The sequence below is a fragment of the Alternaria novae-zelandiae genome (genome assembly GCF_023758075.1).
Source record: "Alternaria novae-zelandiae strain BMP 2774 chromosome Unknown scaffold_3, whole genome shotgun sequence".
Classification (NCBI taxonomy): Eukaryota; Fungi; Ascomycota; class Dothideomycetes; order Pleosporales; family Pleosporaceae; genus Alternaria; species Alternaria novae-zelandiae.
The window spans coordinates 1,585,053-1,600,876 of NW_026056963.1; the positions used below are offsets into that span (position 1 = coordinate 1,585,053).

Sequence of the window (15,824 nt, forward strand, 5' to 3'; positions counted from 1 at the left end):
GGAGTCCGACCGTAAGAGCCCTGGACATATCGGCACTTATATCGACCGTCAAGGGGTCTGAAGAACGTGAAAGGTCGTATCCTCCAAGAACGAGACTGGCAGGTACTCTTGTTTTGCGATACGAGGCACCAGCTTGATATCCATACACTAGACTGGGTATGTGACCCTCATCTTTGAGAGCTGAGATCAACGACGGCGAGCTGGTAGTCTCTGAAAAGTTTAGTGGCAACAGCGACAGACCTAGCTGCCCAACCCAGAAGCCAGGCGAGGCATATGCGGTGACCGCCAGACCTTCCAATGTGAAGTTATCCAGTCCAACACTCTCGAACCCAAGGATCCCATTCCCGGTAATATCATAATTTCTCCCCATTCCGAGTTCATAGAGACCGATAGCTTCCCACGTTGACGACATGTTCGCTTGAAACCCAGGACTCGGACGTTGTTGGAAAGGAGTCACACCGCGAGAGCTGCCACACGAAGCCGACCCATTCTGTAGCCTCATACACTCATCAGAGACAGGAAGCCAAATGTTTGTAGCTTGTGTCGCAGGCAACACGTTGAACGTTTGTGGTGGTGTTCCTGCCTGAACGAGGAAACTATGGTTGTCAGCACAAGCATGGACACACTTTCGCAACCTGTAAGAGGCATACGTCGACCAGCTTCCGTCATTACCAAACCAGCCTCCCGATGCTGTAAGTGAGAGCGCTCCTGTCATATTGCGAGAACGTCTAGGCTGAGATCAACAACGCTATTTCGCATATGTTCAGAACTGAGGGTAAGGCAGGAACAAAGTACTCTACCTGTACGAGCGAGCCTGTACTGGACTGCAACTAGACTTCCAACTTGCTGACTGTGTTCTTCCCTGCAATCAAGGATATCATCTGGTTATTGGTAGGCTATGTATAACTCCCCAATATTTGTCCTGCATAAGCAATCAAAGTTTATTGTATGTTTCCAGATCAAGACAATGCAGCACACTCTGACCAACCACGATCCGGATGCCGAGACTATGGTTGGCGCAACTAGAAGGCTGAGCAACATCGCATAGCACATTCATCTTCAAGACAGTAGCATGGAAAGCATCGCATCTATCCTGCTGCCTCCCATTACCTACCCCCATATTGCCTAGGTGGATATTGCCATCGACGCCGATGAACATAGTCACTAGGACCTTGCGCCTTTGACCGTCTGGTTATCCATAACCAACATGTACTCACAATGCCGGTTGAGAGTGCTCACGTTTATCGCTCTGTTCTTTTTAGGTATTTACCTGGTCCATAAGTTACCCTGTAGGCTCGATTAGACTGACAAATTATAGGTCCTGGAGTCTCAGCGACTGTTGCCCCCTCTTCGACGCCAACTCCAGAATGTACCGTGTACAACACCGTGTACGTCACCAGTACCCGGAATCCAGGTTTAGAAACATCTGTAGTGACTTCAACATCTACTCTTTTTGTCTATATCACCCCATTTAGCAATGGAACAACATTGACCCGATACGAAAACATAAAACATGCAGTTGGTGTGAGTCTTGAGGAACGGGCGCAAATGACTGCTGCGATGTCTCTTAGGTTTGCTTTTCCTAGCTATTTAAACCAGCAATCTGCTAACGTGACATAGGACCCCCAGTCTGTCTAACAGCTCTATGGTTGGCATGCCGACCACAACCGAGTCGCAGGCATCTTGCCTGACTTCGATACAAACGATGACTTACATCGGCATATATACGCCGGTTGATCCTGATGCCAGCATCCCGACGATCACCATGACCACGACCGCGATCACTGTTTCAACGCTATTCGACTACGATTATCTCATCCCAGCTACTTTCCAGCCGATCTTAGCAGATCCCACGTAAGTAGCAAATCCTATTGGTGATGTCTGTAGCTAAGCAGCAAGAAGTATACCTAGCAACGCTCTGCTGAATGTCCAGCCTCTATCCACCAAGCCCAAACCTTTGGAAAATGTCCCTGCTACACCAACCGATCAGCCGAGCAAAACGAAAGATCCCCCTGGAAACCCCACTGCTCCTGCATTACCTCAGGGTACGCCTCCGGGTTATCCGATAGCGACGTCTGGTGGTCCGGTGCGGCTAATACCAGGAGAACCTATGCGACCTCCAGGTGGCATACCTGCGTTACCCGTGAATCCTCCAGTTACCACGACGGTTCTCAATCCGGGCGAACTGCAGACCATGTTTCTACCAGGCCTTGGTGCTATTGTAGTTGAGCCGTCTCACTCGGGTATCATGATAAGCGGTGCTGCAAGTATGATCGTTCCTGGACAGCAAACCACCATCAACGATGTTGCACTCTCGCTCGACACCTCCGCTTCGTTCGTTGTTATAGGTGGTACAGCGACTTTCGGGCTTCGTCCACCGACTCCGGGAACTCGACCAGCACCTGTGGTGATCGGTGGAACGACCTTCAACATTGGTGAGGTCGCTACGCGACTCCGCCCAGGCGAAGTGACCACTATAAACAACCTTCCCATTTCCCGAGATACGTCGGCTTCGTTCGTGGTCTTGGGCGGCACCCAGACAATTCCGCTACCGGAATCTACCCAAGAGTCTGGCCCGTCTGCAGTGATCATAGGCGGGACGACTATCAACATCAGCGAGCTTGCTTCTGAACTCGAGCCTGGTGAAGTAACCACCATCAATAACATCCCCATCTCAAGAGGCGGTTCAGGTTCTTTTGTGGTCATTGGTGGCACCCAAACCATTCCGCTACTGGATACTACTCAGACACCCGGTCCATCTACAGTGGTCATGGATGGAACGACCGTCAATGTCAGCGAGCTTGCGTCGGAACTGGAGCCGGGTGAAGTGACCGTCATCGGCACTATGACCATCTCACGCGATTCTTCCGCTTTAATTGCTGGTACCACAACGATAGCAATCGACGCAACATCAAGCAGCGTGGTCCTCGGGGGCACAACGATTGCTCCAGGTGCTCTTCCATCTGGGTTCTCTTTCCTTCCCGCAACTGATGGAGGAGGCTTACTGCTGCCGAACAGTCAAACCTTGATGCCTGGCGCCATGACGACTATCAATGGCATCGAGGTTTCACTCACTCCTGAAGAAACACCCGTGGTTGTAGTCGAGGGGTCGATCTCCATCACCGCATCTGTTACCGCGGATGGCAACGACGGCAACTCTATCAACAGCGGTAGCAGCGGGTTTGGACAGCCGACGAGTACTACCACAGGTGCACTAGCAGATTTCACTGGTGGTGCGATTGCGAGCGTTCATGGTGTTTGGGATGCGCTGTGCACACTGGCTATGACAAGCTTGTTTTTCGGTCTGGTGCAACGTTTGTTTTGATGTTGGACATTAATATTTGGTATACACTCAAGCCGGAGATTTGGAACTCGCATGCTTCTCCTAATGAATATTCAATCATCACATGAGTTCAGCAGTTGGGTGATGCGTGCGTACGTGCCCCTTGAGGCTGTTGATGATGACGTAATTACGGGGTCCAACTTCCCGTGTTCAGCTCGCAAGGTCTGCCTAATTGGTCCTGCCTCAGCCTCTCGCGAACGCATGCGCATCCTTCGCATGCGCAAAGCTTACCACTAATATGACTTTAGCATCGTTGACGGCTGGTATACACGAATGCACTCATGCGATGCCTCCACCAGGGCGTAAGGCGCTCTTCGACGATGAAGTACTTACTGATGCCGTACCTACCAGGGACGGCCAGAACTGTGCACACTGCTTTCTCAGCTTGATGCCATGGCCACGAAATCTCATTTAGAAGATGAACATCTTGTTCCGCCGACCGATACGCAGCATGCAATGCTTCAACAAGCACAAGCAGCTGCTTCTACCGTCCAGACTGAAACCGCAGGATCAACGAGACATGACGCTCCCTTGCAAACGACCGACCTCGTCACTCCAGATGCGACCGATGAAGAAGTTCCGCCTCCCCCATATGGCGACATCTATGGGGAGATCCGGAACGAAAAAGATGGCCTAGGCACCAGCGCCAGCGTCACCGAAGACGGCCGTGTCAACATCCGCATCAACCAGCTCAACCGACGTTTATCCCAAGTCTTTACCCCAGCTTTGCGTGAGCACGTCCAAAGCGTTCAAGATAGCAGCCCACCTCCTCCTGTATACATACCACCTTCATTAGGAGGTAAAGAAGGAGTTCCACCCCCAGCTCTAAATGTGGTTATCCAGGTCGTCGGCTCGCGCGGAGACGTGCAACCCTTTGTTGCTCTCGGAAAAGTCTTGAAAGAGACCTATGGCCATCGTGTCCGTCTGGCAACTCATCCTACTTTCAAGAAGTTTGTGCAAGAGAACGGCTTGGAGTTTTTCAGCATTGGCGGCGACCCTTCTCAGCTGATGGCTTTCATGGTCAAGAATCCTGGATTGATGCCAGGTTTCCGCAGTCTGGCCAGCGGGGATGTCGGTCGCCGGAGAAGAGATGTTGCGGAATACATTCAAGGCTGCTGGCGATCGTGCTATGAAACTGGTGATGGGATGCCCGACAACCACAGTTCAGATCGCTCCGCAAACGGTGCTGATTCTTTTCCATTCGTCGCGGATTGTATCATTGCCAACCCACCGAGTTTTGCGCATATTCATTGCGCAGAGAAGCTGGGAATACCCCTTCACATCATGTTCACCATGCCATACTCACCCACCCAGGCCTTCCCTCATCCTTTGGCGAACATCCAGTCTTCGAACGCCGATACTCAACTCACCAACTACATCAGTTACGCTATGATTGAAGCCCTCTCATGGCAAGGCTTGGGCGACATCATCAACCGGTTTCGCGCTAAGTGCCTCGGCCTAGAGCCCGTGAGTATGATGTGGGCCCCAGGAATGCTCCAGCGCCTCAAAGTTCCTCACACATACTGCTGGTCTCCAGCTCTTATTCCGAAACCAAAGGACTGGGGCTCTCACATATCCATCTCTGGTTTCTACTTCTTGAATCTGGCCTCTAATTACACCCCTACGCCTGAGCTGCAAAAGTTCCTTGACGATGGACCACCGCCGGTGTACATTGGGTTTGGGAGTATCGTTTTGGACGATCCGAACGCCATGACGGAACTCATCTTCGAGGCCACGAAAAAGATTGCAGGCGGAAGACGTGTACTGCTTTCCAAGGGCTGGGGAGGTATGGGCGCAGACGAACTTCGCGTCCCGGAGAACGTCTTCATGTTAGGGAATGTGCCGCATGACTGGCTTTTCAAGCACGTCGAATGTGTAGTTCATCATGGCGGTGCAGGTACTACAGCGGCAGGCATCGCAGCAGGTAAGTCCTTCGCCTGCAGAAGTTCAAAAAGCCAAAGGCTGACTTGATAACCCTACTCCAGGCCGATCAACGTTAGTCATCCCGTTTTTCGGTGATCAACCCTTCTGGGGCGCAATGATCGCACGAGCTGGTGCCGGTCCCGAACCAATTCCCTACCGGCAACTCACATCGGACAAATTAGCAGATGCTATCAACTTCTGCTTAAAGCCCGAAAGTCTCGAACGTGCCAAGGATCTTGCAAGCAAGATCGCTGCGGAGCGCGGCAGCGATATGGGCGCTCAGTCATTCCATCAGTATATCGATCCCGACCGACTCCGTTGCAATCTTGCACCGTCTCGAGTAGCTGTATGGCGCATCAAGCGCACTCAAATCAGACTGAGCGCTTTTGCCGCCTGCACGTTGGCGAATGCCGGTCTTTTGGACTTTCATGACCTCAAACTCTTCAGGGCGCAAGAATATGAGACTGATGAGGGTCCCCTAGAGCCTATCTCTGGATTCGGTATGGGGATACTGAGAACGTTGGGCAGCATGAGTATGGGAATAGCTGAAATGCCTTCAGAAACGGCGAAGGCTGTACAGGCTCCCTTTGGACCTAGTAGACAGCAGTCTGACACTTCAGTACGGAACGCAGCAAAGAGGAGCGAGTCGTCGCTAGTAGGAGAGAGCTCCGCTTCATCAGGCTCACCCCAACACTCCCATCCCAGTGCAATGGAGCGGAAACCGCTTGCCCGCTCTCAGACCACCCCCAATCTCCCCACTCCGGCATCTCGGACTCCCAGCGTAGCATCCAGCTCGAGCAAAGACAACGACATGCTACGCCCCACTGGCCTACGCACAAGCAGAGGCTTCGGCCGCATCGTAAAAGCCGGTGTCCAATCCCCCATGGAACTCTCCGTCGGCATAACAAAAGGCTTCCACAACGCGCCCAAGCTCTGGAACGACACCACCGTGCGCCCCCAAGAGAAAGTCTCCGACCTAAAATCCGGCATGGTAGCTATAGGTCGCGAATTCGGTTTCGGCTGGTACGACGGCGTCACCGGCCTCTTTACACAGCCCTGGAAGGGTGCTCAGAAAGAAGGCGCTAGTGGGTTCTTCAAGGGAATAGGTAAAGGTATTGGGGGTTTCATAGCTAAGCCCGGGGCGGCGCTGTTCGGGATACCGAGTCATATGATGAAGGGAGTGCATAAGGAGGTGCAGAAGAGGTTTGGGAGTAGTGTGCAGACGTATATTGTTACGAGTAGGACGGCGCAGGGGTATCAGGAGTGGGTGCTGAGTGGAGAGGAGGAGAGGGAGGATGTTGTTGAGAGGTGGGGGTTGATTCAGAAGTATTTGAAGAGGAAAGATGGGCTTGGGGAGATGATGAAGGATGTGTTGGATGCGCAGCGGAAGGGGAAGGTGGGTGATGAGTCTACTGCGGATTCAGTCCGGTCTGCGGATGCTTCTATCCAAGATCTTGAAAGTGCCACACTCACATCGGAGTACAATTCGTATACTATGGATACCGAGCCCGAAGTACCGCTCGGAGCGGCGGAGACTGGCGGGTCCATCGATCAGCCAGTACAAAACGAACTACGCGCAGACGCTGAAGCGGACTCCAGTGGGGAACTACTCCAGGCGATGGCTTCCAGCGAAGTCGAAGCGCAGCAACACTTAAGAGAAGCCCTGGAATACGAAAAGCAGCTGAAGCAAGCCATGGCGCAAAGTCGCCAGGAACAGTGTCAGATGAACGAAGACAATGAATGGGAAGATCTCGATAGGGAGCGAGCAGGAACATCGGAGCAAATGGCAGCCTCCATGAGCAACGGGTTACTAGGCGCCCAAAGGCCGCCCTCGTATGACCCCGGTCATCTTGGAGGCACTACGCAAGATGTATTCCAGGCGCAGCACCGAGGAGAAAAGACGATGGAGGAAAAGACGGAGGAGGAAATTGTGATGGAGTATGTCAAGAAGCAAAGTCTTCTGGAGGAGCATCATCAGAGTAAAGGCAAAGGGCGGGCTTCGGCTGGGGTGGATGAGGACGAGGAAGAGCTACAGAAGGCGTTAACCTTGAGTATGCAGGGGCATGAGTGAAACCTGAAAGAACGTAAACAGGCTTATTTCCATATCGCATCTCTCATAAGATATATACACATTGTTGATACATGGTTCTTCTCATACATTCCATTTATGCCGTTCCTTCCTCATGCCTTCGAAGTCTCAGCCGCCATCATCCTACTCGGCGCCTTAACAACAGGCGCCTCATCTCCGGGGCTACCACGGAACGTCCACGTCCCATCCGCCACCTGATCATCCGTAGCACTATCCAACCTCTTGAGCTCTCTCCTCATATACCCCACAATCTGCGCCAGCTTCTCAAAGTCAACACCTTCCTTTGCGCCGAGCAGATTACGCCAGATAGCCGCCGCAAGCATAGCGTCGCCCTTCATCAGCCCCTCGTCGTACGACAGCAGCACCGCCCGCCACTGCGAGAACATATCTTTGAGATGCTTCTGACGCAGCGAATTGGCGTTGAACTTGTGCCATATGACCAGTCTGTCCTCGGCTGCGTAGAAGGCCTGGTTGGTGAGGTGCTGGATCCATACCGGTGCGTGTGACTGGGGGAACATGCGGAAGCGGACTTGTAGCATGTACATGTGGATGAAGGTGATTTGGGCCCAATTCGAAAAGGTTGGCTTGAGTCCGAGGGCTGTGCAAGAAGTGTTAGCGAAAGGCCTGGGTAGGATTCATTGTGAGTACTTACTGTCATACCACCACCCTTCGGCCTCGCCCAGATGCACACCGTTCTCGTCGACCGGTATCTCGCCCCGCTTTAGCAGCGCCTGGGGTATCTTGTACTCACCCGGCTTCGTGCATTCTTTGATGAGGTCTCGTGTTGCGCCATATGCGACGTACGTCTCGGTCATCAGCGGTGCCTTTTCGCGCAGCTTCTGGGCGAGGCCAGTCACGCCCGACGCAACAGCGGGATGCGGCTTCTTGATCGCTTCGGGCCTGACATCTGCTGACAGCGATTGCGAGGCATGGTAGGCGGTGGGCGAGGTGGTGGAGATTGTTCGACGTGCTTGGCGCAGAGACGCTCGATTCGTTCGCTACGAGAGTCAATTATCCGCTTTGGGGAGGGGGTTGTGGCTGTGTACCTGGAGCAGCGACGTCGAGGACCTCAATAGGGCCTTGGAGCAGGCTGTGCAGGTGTAGCTGGACGACATGGCTGGCCGTGTTGGTTGGGACGGGCGTGGGCTGCTAGAGGGTCAAAAAGTCCAGAAGTCGCGAGTCGCGCCCTCCATCGATGACGGCACGACCCCGGCGCCGCCAACACCACCAATGAGCATCACCACAAAGCGCCTCGTCATCGCGCAACACACCTGCAACACTACGGCAGGCCTGATGGTCGGAGATTTAATGGAGATCTCGTAAATATCACTCATCGAAGCAACGCGGCTGGGCCACCGGTGTTGATACGCGGGTCTTTAGGCCCATAGGGCGTCCAGGACAATCAAACCCGGGCTTGAATACCAAGATGGAACTTCGGCTCTAACTCGTGACACCCTAGGGCTTGGTATGGCAGGTCCCGAGGAACAGGGGCGGCACCGAAGCGACATCGCCGTCGATACTTGACCCCGTGGGCAGCCTTACACAATGTCATTGTTTTCCATAACCACAATTACTCTCCTATCCTTGTCTTACAGTCTTCCATCATCCATCAGCTGATCATGGTATTAACAATTGCTGCGACCGGCAGCCGAGCTAATCGCAGAGACAATCCCGTCTACATCGAAGTGCTCAATCCGCCACCGACCTACACAAGCGGGGACTGCGTACAAGGCCAGCTAACCGTGGTGCCCACATCACAACCTAAACGCATAAGCATAAGTCTAAAAGGCTTCTCTGCCGTTGAAGATGCCCATGGAAGAAGCGTGCACCTTGAGTTCTATGGACTTTCGCAATTCCTCTACATACACGAAATCGCAGCCGATGAATTCCACCTCCGCGCCAACAATGCAAGAGATCCCGCCAGAGTTGAGCTGCCTTTCTCCTTCACATTCGGAAACCATGCTACGATACCGCCTCCCGCTGGTAAGAAATATCGCTGTACAAACTGCATGTGAGACATGTACTGACTTTGTGCACCTACGTTTAGGTAGAGTATGGCTTCACCCAGGAGACCAATGGAACCACCCCCGATTCCAGCATTCTCCAGGATTCCCTTTACCACCTACGCTTAACGGTCCCACACCCACAAGTCCACGGGTCGTATACCACCTAGAAGCGTACATGGAGTCCGATCTACCCGGCACACCACCAGTGCGGGTCCGACAAGAAATCACCTACATGCCACCAGCGCCCCCCTACGACCGCTCGCTCCTGCAACCCGACCTAAACTTCGGCACCAAACTACCCAAACACTGCAGCGCAGCGAAGCTAATCCGAACACGCAAACTCCTCCCCAACTACGGCGAGAACTCCAGCAAACTCGGCCGCTTCAAAGACAAACTTGCCGACAAAGAACTCCTCTTCGGCATCGAGTCCTTTGCAGAAATTCCTTACGCCCAATTCAACGTCTTCGCCACTCCCGGTAACATCCTGGTTATCGGTTCCCCCCTCCCAGCCATCGTAACAGTGCAACACACCAAACGCTCGGAATCACTGCCCTCACCACCTGATCTCTTCATCCGGCGTTTAAAAGTGCAGTTAAACGCAAAGATCAACGTCTTCCTCCCCAACGAAGCTTTCTTCAAACACCCCAGCAGAGTAACCAACCACACCGACCGCCGCACCATCGTCCTCTGCGACCACAAATACGAAACCGGTGACGGCGAACCCCTCTACGACGGCCTCAACCTGCTCGACGTGGCGAACATCGAACTTGCAAAAGACTACAACAACAACACCATCGCGCCGAGCTTCACAAGCTACGGCCTAAACCTAGAATACGAACTCCAGATCGAAATCACAGGGAGATGTGCGGATAGAGAATGGTCTGGTATCGCGTGTACGCAGCCTGTGCAGGTGGTTACGGAGTGGCAGGCTGCACCATCGATTGAAAGTGCGGAGTTGTTGGAGGCTGCTGGACCGGGGCCGCTGGCGTATCACGAGTTGGATGCTGCGCCGAGGTTGTATGAGATGGCTGTTCATACGGAGGAACCGCCGCCGTATCATGATGAGCCGCCGCCGTATAATAGGATGCTTGGTAGGACTGATGTGGGGGGTCCGGTGGGGGCTGTTTGAGCGGATTGATGTGTTTGTTTTGCGTGTTCTGGTTTTTCGTGGACTTGGAGCGGGGTAAGGCATGTGGGGAGGGAGGTGTGTGGATGGAGTCGTGTAAGAAGATGGAATATTACGCCCAGATCTGAATGAAGGATGGGAAACGAAGATATCAAGGAGGAATTGGTGACTTCGCTAGGGTTATTGCGTTTTAAAAGAGGGCTTTGGTCGAACTTATAGGCCAACTATAGCGTCTTTTGTCCTGGATGCTGTAGAGAACAATTGCAGAGCATGAGTATGGCGGACATCCCTTCGGAGCCGTGGTTCGATGAGGCCGTGGTCGCATTAAACATCTGTACTAGACGCTTTGCGCGAACTGTGCCACACGCCCCCAACACTCCTCCTCACCATCCTACTTCTCCCCCCTCGCCTTATTCCTCTCTCTCCTGCGTTCCCGCTCCGCCTTCCTCGCCTGGTTGAAACTAGGCGTAAGCCCCTCCTCATCAATCTTCGCCTGCACCAAACTCTTCTCATCCACCTCGTCCAACAGAAAGCGTCCCATATTGCCTTGCCTCCACTTCTGAATCATCCACAACGACGTCGCTTCTGTATCTATGACCCCACCCTTACCCAGTCTACCAGTCTTCTTCGCGATCTCAGTAAGGAGCTCGATGATGTCGTTGGTAGGCGACGCGTATTCGGAGTATAGCGACGGCGACTGGAGGTTCAGGTGGTAGAGGAGGTAATCCGCGAGCATAACAGGCGCGATGATGGTATCCTTGACGGAGCCGCAGAGCGCTAGTTTCATCATGGCTTCTGCGTCGGGGACGTATGGGATGAAGACACCGGGTGTGTCAAGCAGATATACACCTCCGCCCACGCCCTGAAGCTTCTTCTTTGCCGCCGCCTCCGCTGCTTCCATGTCGTCTTCGCTCGGTATGATCTTCACGCCGCTGCTGCTCACTTTGCGCGTTACACCCGGTTGCGCGCCCGTGGCTGCGACTTTCCCTCGACCGATTCCTTGTGCGCGAAGGGCGTTGAGGAGCGTGGATTTACCCACATTGGGCATGCCGACTACCATGACGCGGTGGCCGACAAGCTTCCACCTCTTCTGCGCATGTTCGCGCAGGATATCCAGGAGCTTGATCACGCTCTTCCGTCCGCTGATCTCGCCCTCGGCTTCTTTCCCATTCCGCACAAACATTGTCGTAGTAGGGTGATGCCACTTCGCAATGACATCCTCATTCCGGTTATCGCGCGATCCTCCACCCAGATCCCTCTTCGTGTACACAATGACTCGTTCTTTTCCTTCCAGCGCATCTTCGAATAGAGGGTTGCGCGAGGTGAGTGGGACACGGTAGTCGCGGCATTCGATTACTAGGTCGATGGAGGTGAGGAGCGATTTCATCTTTGCCAGGCCCGCTTTGTGGTGGCCCAGGAAGTAGGACCGGGGCAGCGATGGGATTTGCGGGAAGGCATGGCGGGGGATGAATGACATCGGTTACATTGGTGTGTTGGTGGAGGGGAAGATGTGGTGGATGTGGAGGGTGGAATTATTTTGATGGCGAGTCAGATGGTAGCTGTGTCTTGGCGAGCATGACTGGTGCGAATACCGGCGTCTGGTCTATTGCCATTGCCATTGCCATTGCTTGCCCACCTTCGCATCGCACCTGTAAATCCATCTATCTGCATCTGTCCTATCACCACATGAATTTCAACAGCGTCGCACCTGCTACCGGTATCCCTTGCAGCTCCAGATCGGCTCCTTCATGTCTCAGAGCGAAGGATAGCAGGCCCGTACGATGTAAATCCTAAAGCGCCACCCTTCCAGAGCACTGGAAAGTGCGCTCCTATGAAATCCTTGCCGTCTGTAGGATCAATTCGTTTCAGATTTACTTCCTCCTGAATCCTTCGTGCGTGCAATCGACTCTGTAACCATGTGGCTTATGACCCCAGTTAGAGATATGCTGTCAGCATCGCTTTTCCGTCGACGGGTATTCCGCGGAATACCCGCGGTATGCTTGGCACTCATCTGCAGACATACCTCATGTGACCAACCATCTTCCTCCCCATTCTAGAGAATATGTTTCTTGAGTTCTTGCCATTGTGCTCTCATTGCGATTGTCGACCAGGATTTGAAGAACCGTCATGCCAGCTTCCGGTGAGCGAGAGCGTTCCAACCGCAAAGGACAATACTCCTGTAACTTCTGTCGGTCGCGCAAGATTCGCTGTGATCGACCGCTACCATGCACAAGTTGCAGGTCACGAGGAAAGACATGTCAATTTGATCCTACTCCGGCGGCACGCGAAGTTCAAGGCCCTCAGACGCCCGTCTCGATCGAGGCTTCGCTCACACAGCAACAGCCATATGAGAGCATCCAGACACCTTTCTCTTCAACCGGAAAACCTGATATGCAGGCTGAGATAGATGCGCTCCAGTCTCGTGTGCAGGAGCTCGAAGAACGTATCATACGAGAGACTACCTTTCGTCCGCAGGCGGGCAATGACACCAGCGACAGTGTCCGAACGGCCTTCGTTTCTAGAACCGGTCCAGACGAAATCGAGAGGTACCGGACTTCCGAGATCCAGGAAACGAGAGACATGGTAGAACACCTCGAAGGTGTCTCCATGAGTCAGAGCTCTTTCGAACTGCCTGCCACAAACCACATCACCTTTAAGATCGGTCAGATCCGCACGATACCATCAACACTGAGCTACACAACGCAACTTGGCCGACTAACGCCATGTATATGGCTACCACTAAGGGAAGAAGCTATGACACTCCTCGACATCTACATCACTGAGCTCAACTACATTCAACACGTAACACACTATCCCTCTCTGCCAGCTACCCTCAACGAGATCTACCGTTCGATCGAAAGTTGTGAGCCCACCAATCCCAACAACATCGTTCTATTCCTAAGCATCATCGCTCACACAACGCATGTATGGAGTATGCCGGACGGACTGAACAGAGAACGTCCCTTATTTATCTCCTCGACCCAAGCGCGCTCTCAGACATCTATTTGGGTCAAGGCAACATATACTGTACTTGAGACTTTACAAGAGGGACCGTCGCTGGCTTTGGAGGCTATACAAGGCACCATCATCCTATCATACGTCTTGTGTAATATAGAAGGTGTCTCTCTACGATACCGCTCCTTGATATCGACTGGCTTGTTGCTGGGTCGGGAAATGGGTCTTCATCAGATCGATCATGTATCTAATGTCGATGCGGCAGGGACGCTCAAAGCAGAAGTTGGCCGTCGTGTTTGGTGGTATCTGACTGCTACAGACTGGTACGTTGAATTGAGAAGAGTTGATATACTGATGGTATAAAGTAGATTGACAGATTTTCACAGGCTTCTTGCAGCAAGATACGGCGGTCCCAGCGAAGGCGTATACCAGTCCAGTCCCCTTCACATGAACGTAAACAAGCCCCTAAACATCAATGACGTAGATCTACTTGCTGTTGGGCCCCAACCATCTCTGCCACTCTCCCAGTACACAGACATGTCATACTTCCTCCAGCGCATCCGGCTAGCAGAGATCTCACGCAACTTCGTCGATCAAATCACGTCGGATCCGTTCAAACACGACGTTCATCTCATGGCAATGGACAGACAACTCGTGGACATGATGCACGAAACACCCGCTTTCTTCCTGCTAGACTACTACGACAGTACCTTTTCCTCCGAAAAGCCAAACCACACCTTCATCCAAGCCTACTTTCTCAACACGCTCATCCACACTCAGCGCTGTAAACTGCACCTCACCTCCCTCACCCGACCATCCGCATCTATGACCATCTCAACAAGCCCTTCTTCCCGCACCGCCTGTCTACATTCAGCCCGCCAACTCATCTACCTCGAAACAAAACTTTTACAGTCACGTCACCCTTTCGCGCACCGCCCCCAACGTCCTCCAGCCGGTCTGTATAGTATCTTCATTGCCACTATTGCGTTACTCATGGACGCTTGCCTCAACAGATCTGGCGAACTGCGGGCTGAGCTACAACAAGAGAATGATTTGGCGAAAGGACTGCAGATGATAGCAGATGCGAGAGAAGATTCACTCGCAGCAGCTAAATTATACGAGTCTCTCATGCAGATCGTGGAGAAGCATCGTGGTGCTGGGAGCATGATAGAAGGAAGTCCAAAATGTGTGGATAAGGAAATTGCGCTGGAGACGTTCCACGATTCCCCCTTGAATGCCTCGCAAGAGCACCACTCTTCCTCGCAAATCAACGACGCGATACAGCTCGATTTAGCCGACTGGGACGATCTACTCTCCAGCGTATCTTCATCCCCGTTTTTCTGATTGCCAGTGGAGATTCACAGACACCACCGTGCCAGAGCTGCAGACGTGAAGTGCAGATAACGGGCGTTTGCAACAATCAATCGCCAAGTCCATACTCCTATATCCTGATATCGCATCACCACCAACACCGCAGACAGACTCCCTTCCCTTCTCCCACCGTATAACATTAACGATATCACGATATCACAATCTCCACCATGTCCTCCACACCACCCACCCCCCTACCCACTCTCTATCTCTTACCCCCTCCCTCCCTCCTCCCCTCCCCCCACACCCCAAACAAACCCGACATCGAACCCGTATCCCTCGCCATCAGCGCACTCCTCGGTTCCCTCGCCCTCGTCTTCATAATAACCTTCCTCATCAGGACCCCTACACAAGGAAATTTCCTAGACGGCACAAACGGAACGCTGGAGGAGGAGCAGGCAGAGAAGCAGCTTATTATCAGTGGGCCCTTGGATGCTGTTCTGGGAAGGAATGGGAATAATGAGATACCGAGGTTGTGGTCTGGGTTCTCGAGCTCGAATGAGGAGGTTGGACGGGTTGGGGCGGGGCAGGGGGTAGAGAGGAGGAGGGTGGTTGAACTTGCCAATACACCGGCTCGCATGCCAGATACGTCGCACAACACTACACCAGCATACCCGCCTTATCCAGTGGAATTGGATGTTCTCCCACGCTCACCCCAGGGCATTCATCATCGTTATCCGGATACGTACGCTGGACGCCCACCAGCACCGCCACCGCCACCTCCCAAAATCCCCATTCCAATACCCCAACGCGACCTCAACACTCACACCACCAACTACAACAACAATGCATCAAGCTCCCGTCCCACACGTCTCCCTCCCCGCAACCCACGCTACTCCTTCGGCGACGACGACACAACAGTCGTAGGCGACAAGGCGGATGTTGAGACTCTGAGGAGTGATTTGAGCTTTCCGGATACAGACTCGGATAGTGCGAGCTATGAGGAGGGAGTGGATGGGAGGAAGATGGGGTTGGTGGGTAGGCATTGGGAGTGAGTGGGATGAGTAGAGT

General features: G+C 53.1%; 6 protein-coding genes across 6 annotated transcripts; 4 read left to right on the forward strand and 2 right to left on the reverse strand.

Moving 5' to 3' along the window:
* Window positions 1–1,765: 1,765 nt before the first annotated feature.
* On the forward strand, window positions 1,766–3,325 carry J4E88_002489 (uncharacterized protein; the record flags this gene model as incomplete). The annotated part of the gene is made up of 2 exons (XM_049396150.1): window positions 1,766–1,854; window positions 1,912–3,325. 2 exons carry the CDS (start codon window positions 1,766–1,768, stop codon window positions 3,323–3,325), a joined length of 1,503 nt encoding a protein of 500 aa, XP_049258554.1.
* Window positions 3,326–3,799: 474 nt separating this feature from the next.
* J4E88_002490 (uncharacterized protein) lies at window positions 3,800–7,337 on the forward strand (the record flags this gene model as incomplete). Its single annotated transcript, XM_049396151.1, has 2 exons — window positions 3,800–5,267; window positions 5,344–7,337. 2 exons carry the CDS (start codon window positions 3,800–3,802, stop codon window positions 7,335–7,337), a joined length of 3,462 nt encoding a protein of 1,153 aa, XP_049258555.1.
* A 110-nt stretch (window positions 7,338–7,447) lies between these two features.
* On the reverse strand, window positions 7,448–8,470 carry J4E88_002491 (uncharacterized protein; the record flags this gene model as incomplete). The annotated part of the gene is made up of 3 exons (XM_049396152.1): window positions 7,448–7,953; window positions 8,008–8,353; window positions 8,402–8,470. 3 exons carry the CDS (start codon window positions 8,468–8,470, stop codon window positions 7,448–7,450), a joined length of 921 nt encoding a protein of 306 aa, XP_049258556.1.
* Window positions 8,471–8,974: 504 nt separating this feature from the next.
* On the forward strand, window positions 8,975–10,306 carry J4E88_002492 (uncharacterized protein; the record flags this gene model as incomplete). The annotated part of the gene is given in 3 exon segments (XM_049396153.1): window positions 8,975–9,338; window positions 9,463–10,254; window positions 10,272–10,306. 3 exon segments carry the CDS (start codon window positions 8,975–8,977, stop codon window positions 10,304–10,306), a joined length of 1,191 nt encoding a protein of 396 aa, XP_049258557.1.
* A 572-nt stretch (window positions 10,307–10,878) lies between these two features.
* Window positions 10,879–11,964, reverse strand: J4E88_002493 (uncharacterized protein; the record flags this gene model as incomplete). The annotated part of the gene is made up of 1 exon (XM_049396154.1): window positions 10,879–11,964. The coding sequence occupies one exon, from the start codon at window positions 11,962–11,964 to the stop codon at window positions 10,879–10,881; it is 1,086 nt and encodes a 361-aa protein (XP_049258558.1).
* A 650-nt stretch (window positions 11,965–12,614) lies between these two features.
* Window positions 12,615–14,786, forward strand: J4E88_002494 (uncharacterized protein; the record flags this gene model as incomplete). The annotated part of the gene is made up of 2 exons (XM_049396155.1): window positions 12,615–13,593; window positions 13,927–14,786. 2 exons carry the CDS (start codon window positions 12,615–12,617, stop codon window positions 14,784–14,786), a joined length of 1,839 nt encoding a protein of 612 aa, XP_049258559.1.
* Between the last annotated feature and the right edge of the window lie 1,038 nt (window positions 14,787–15,824).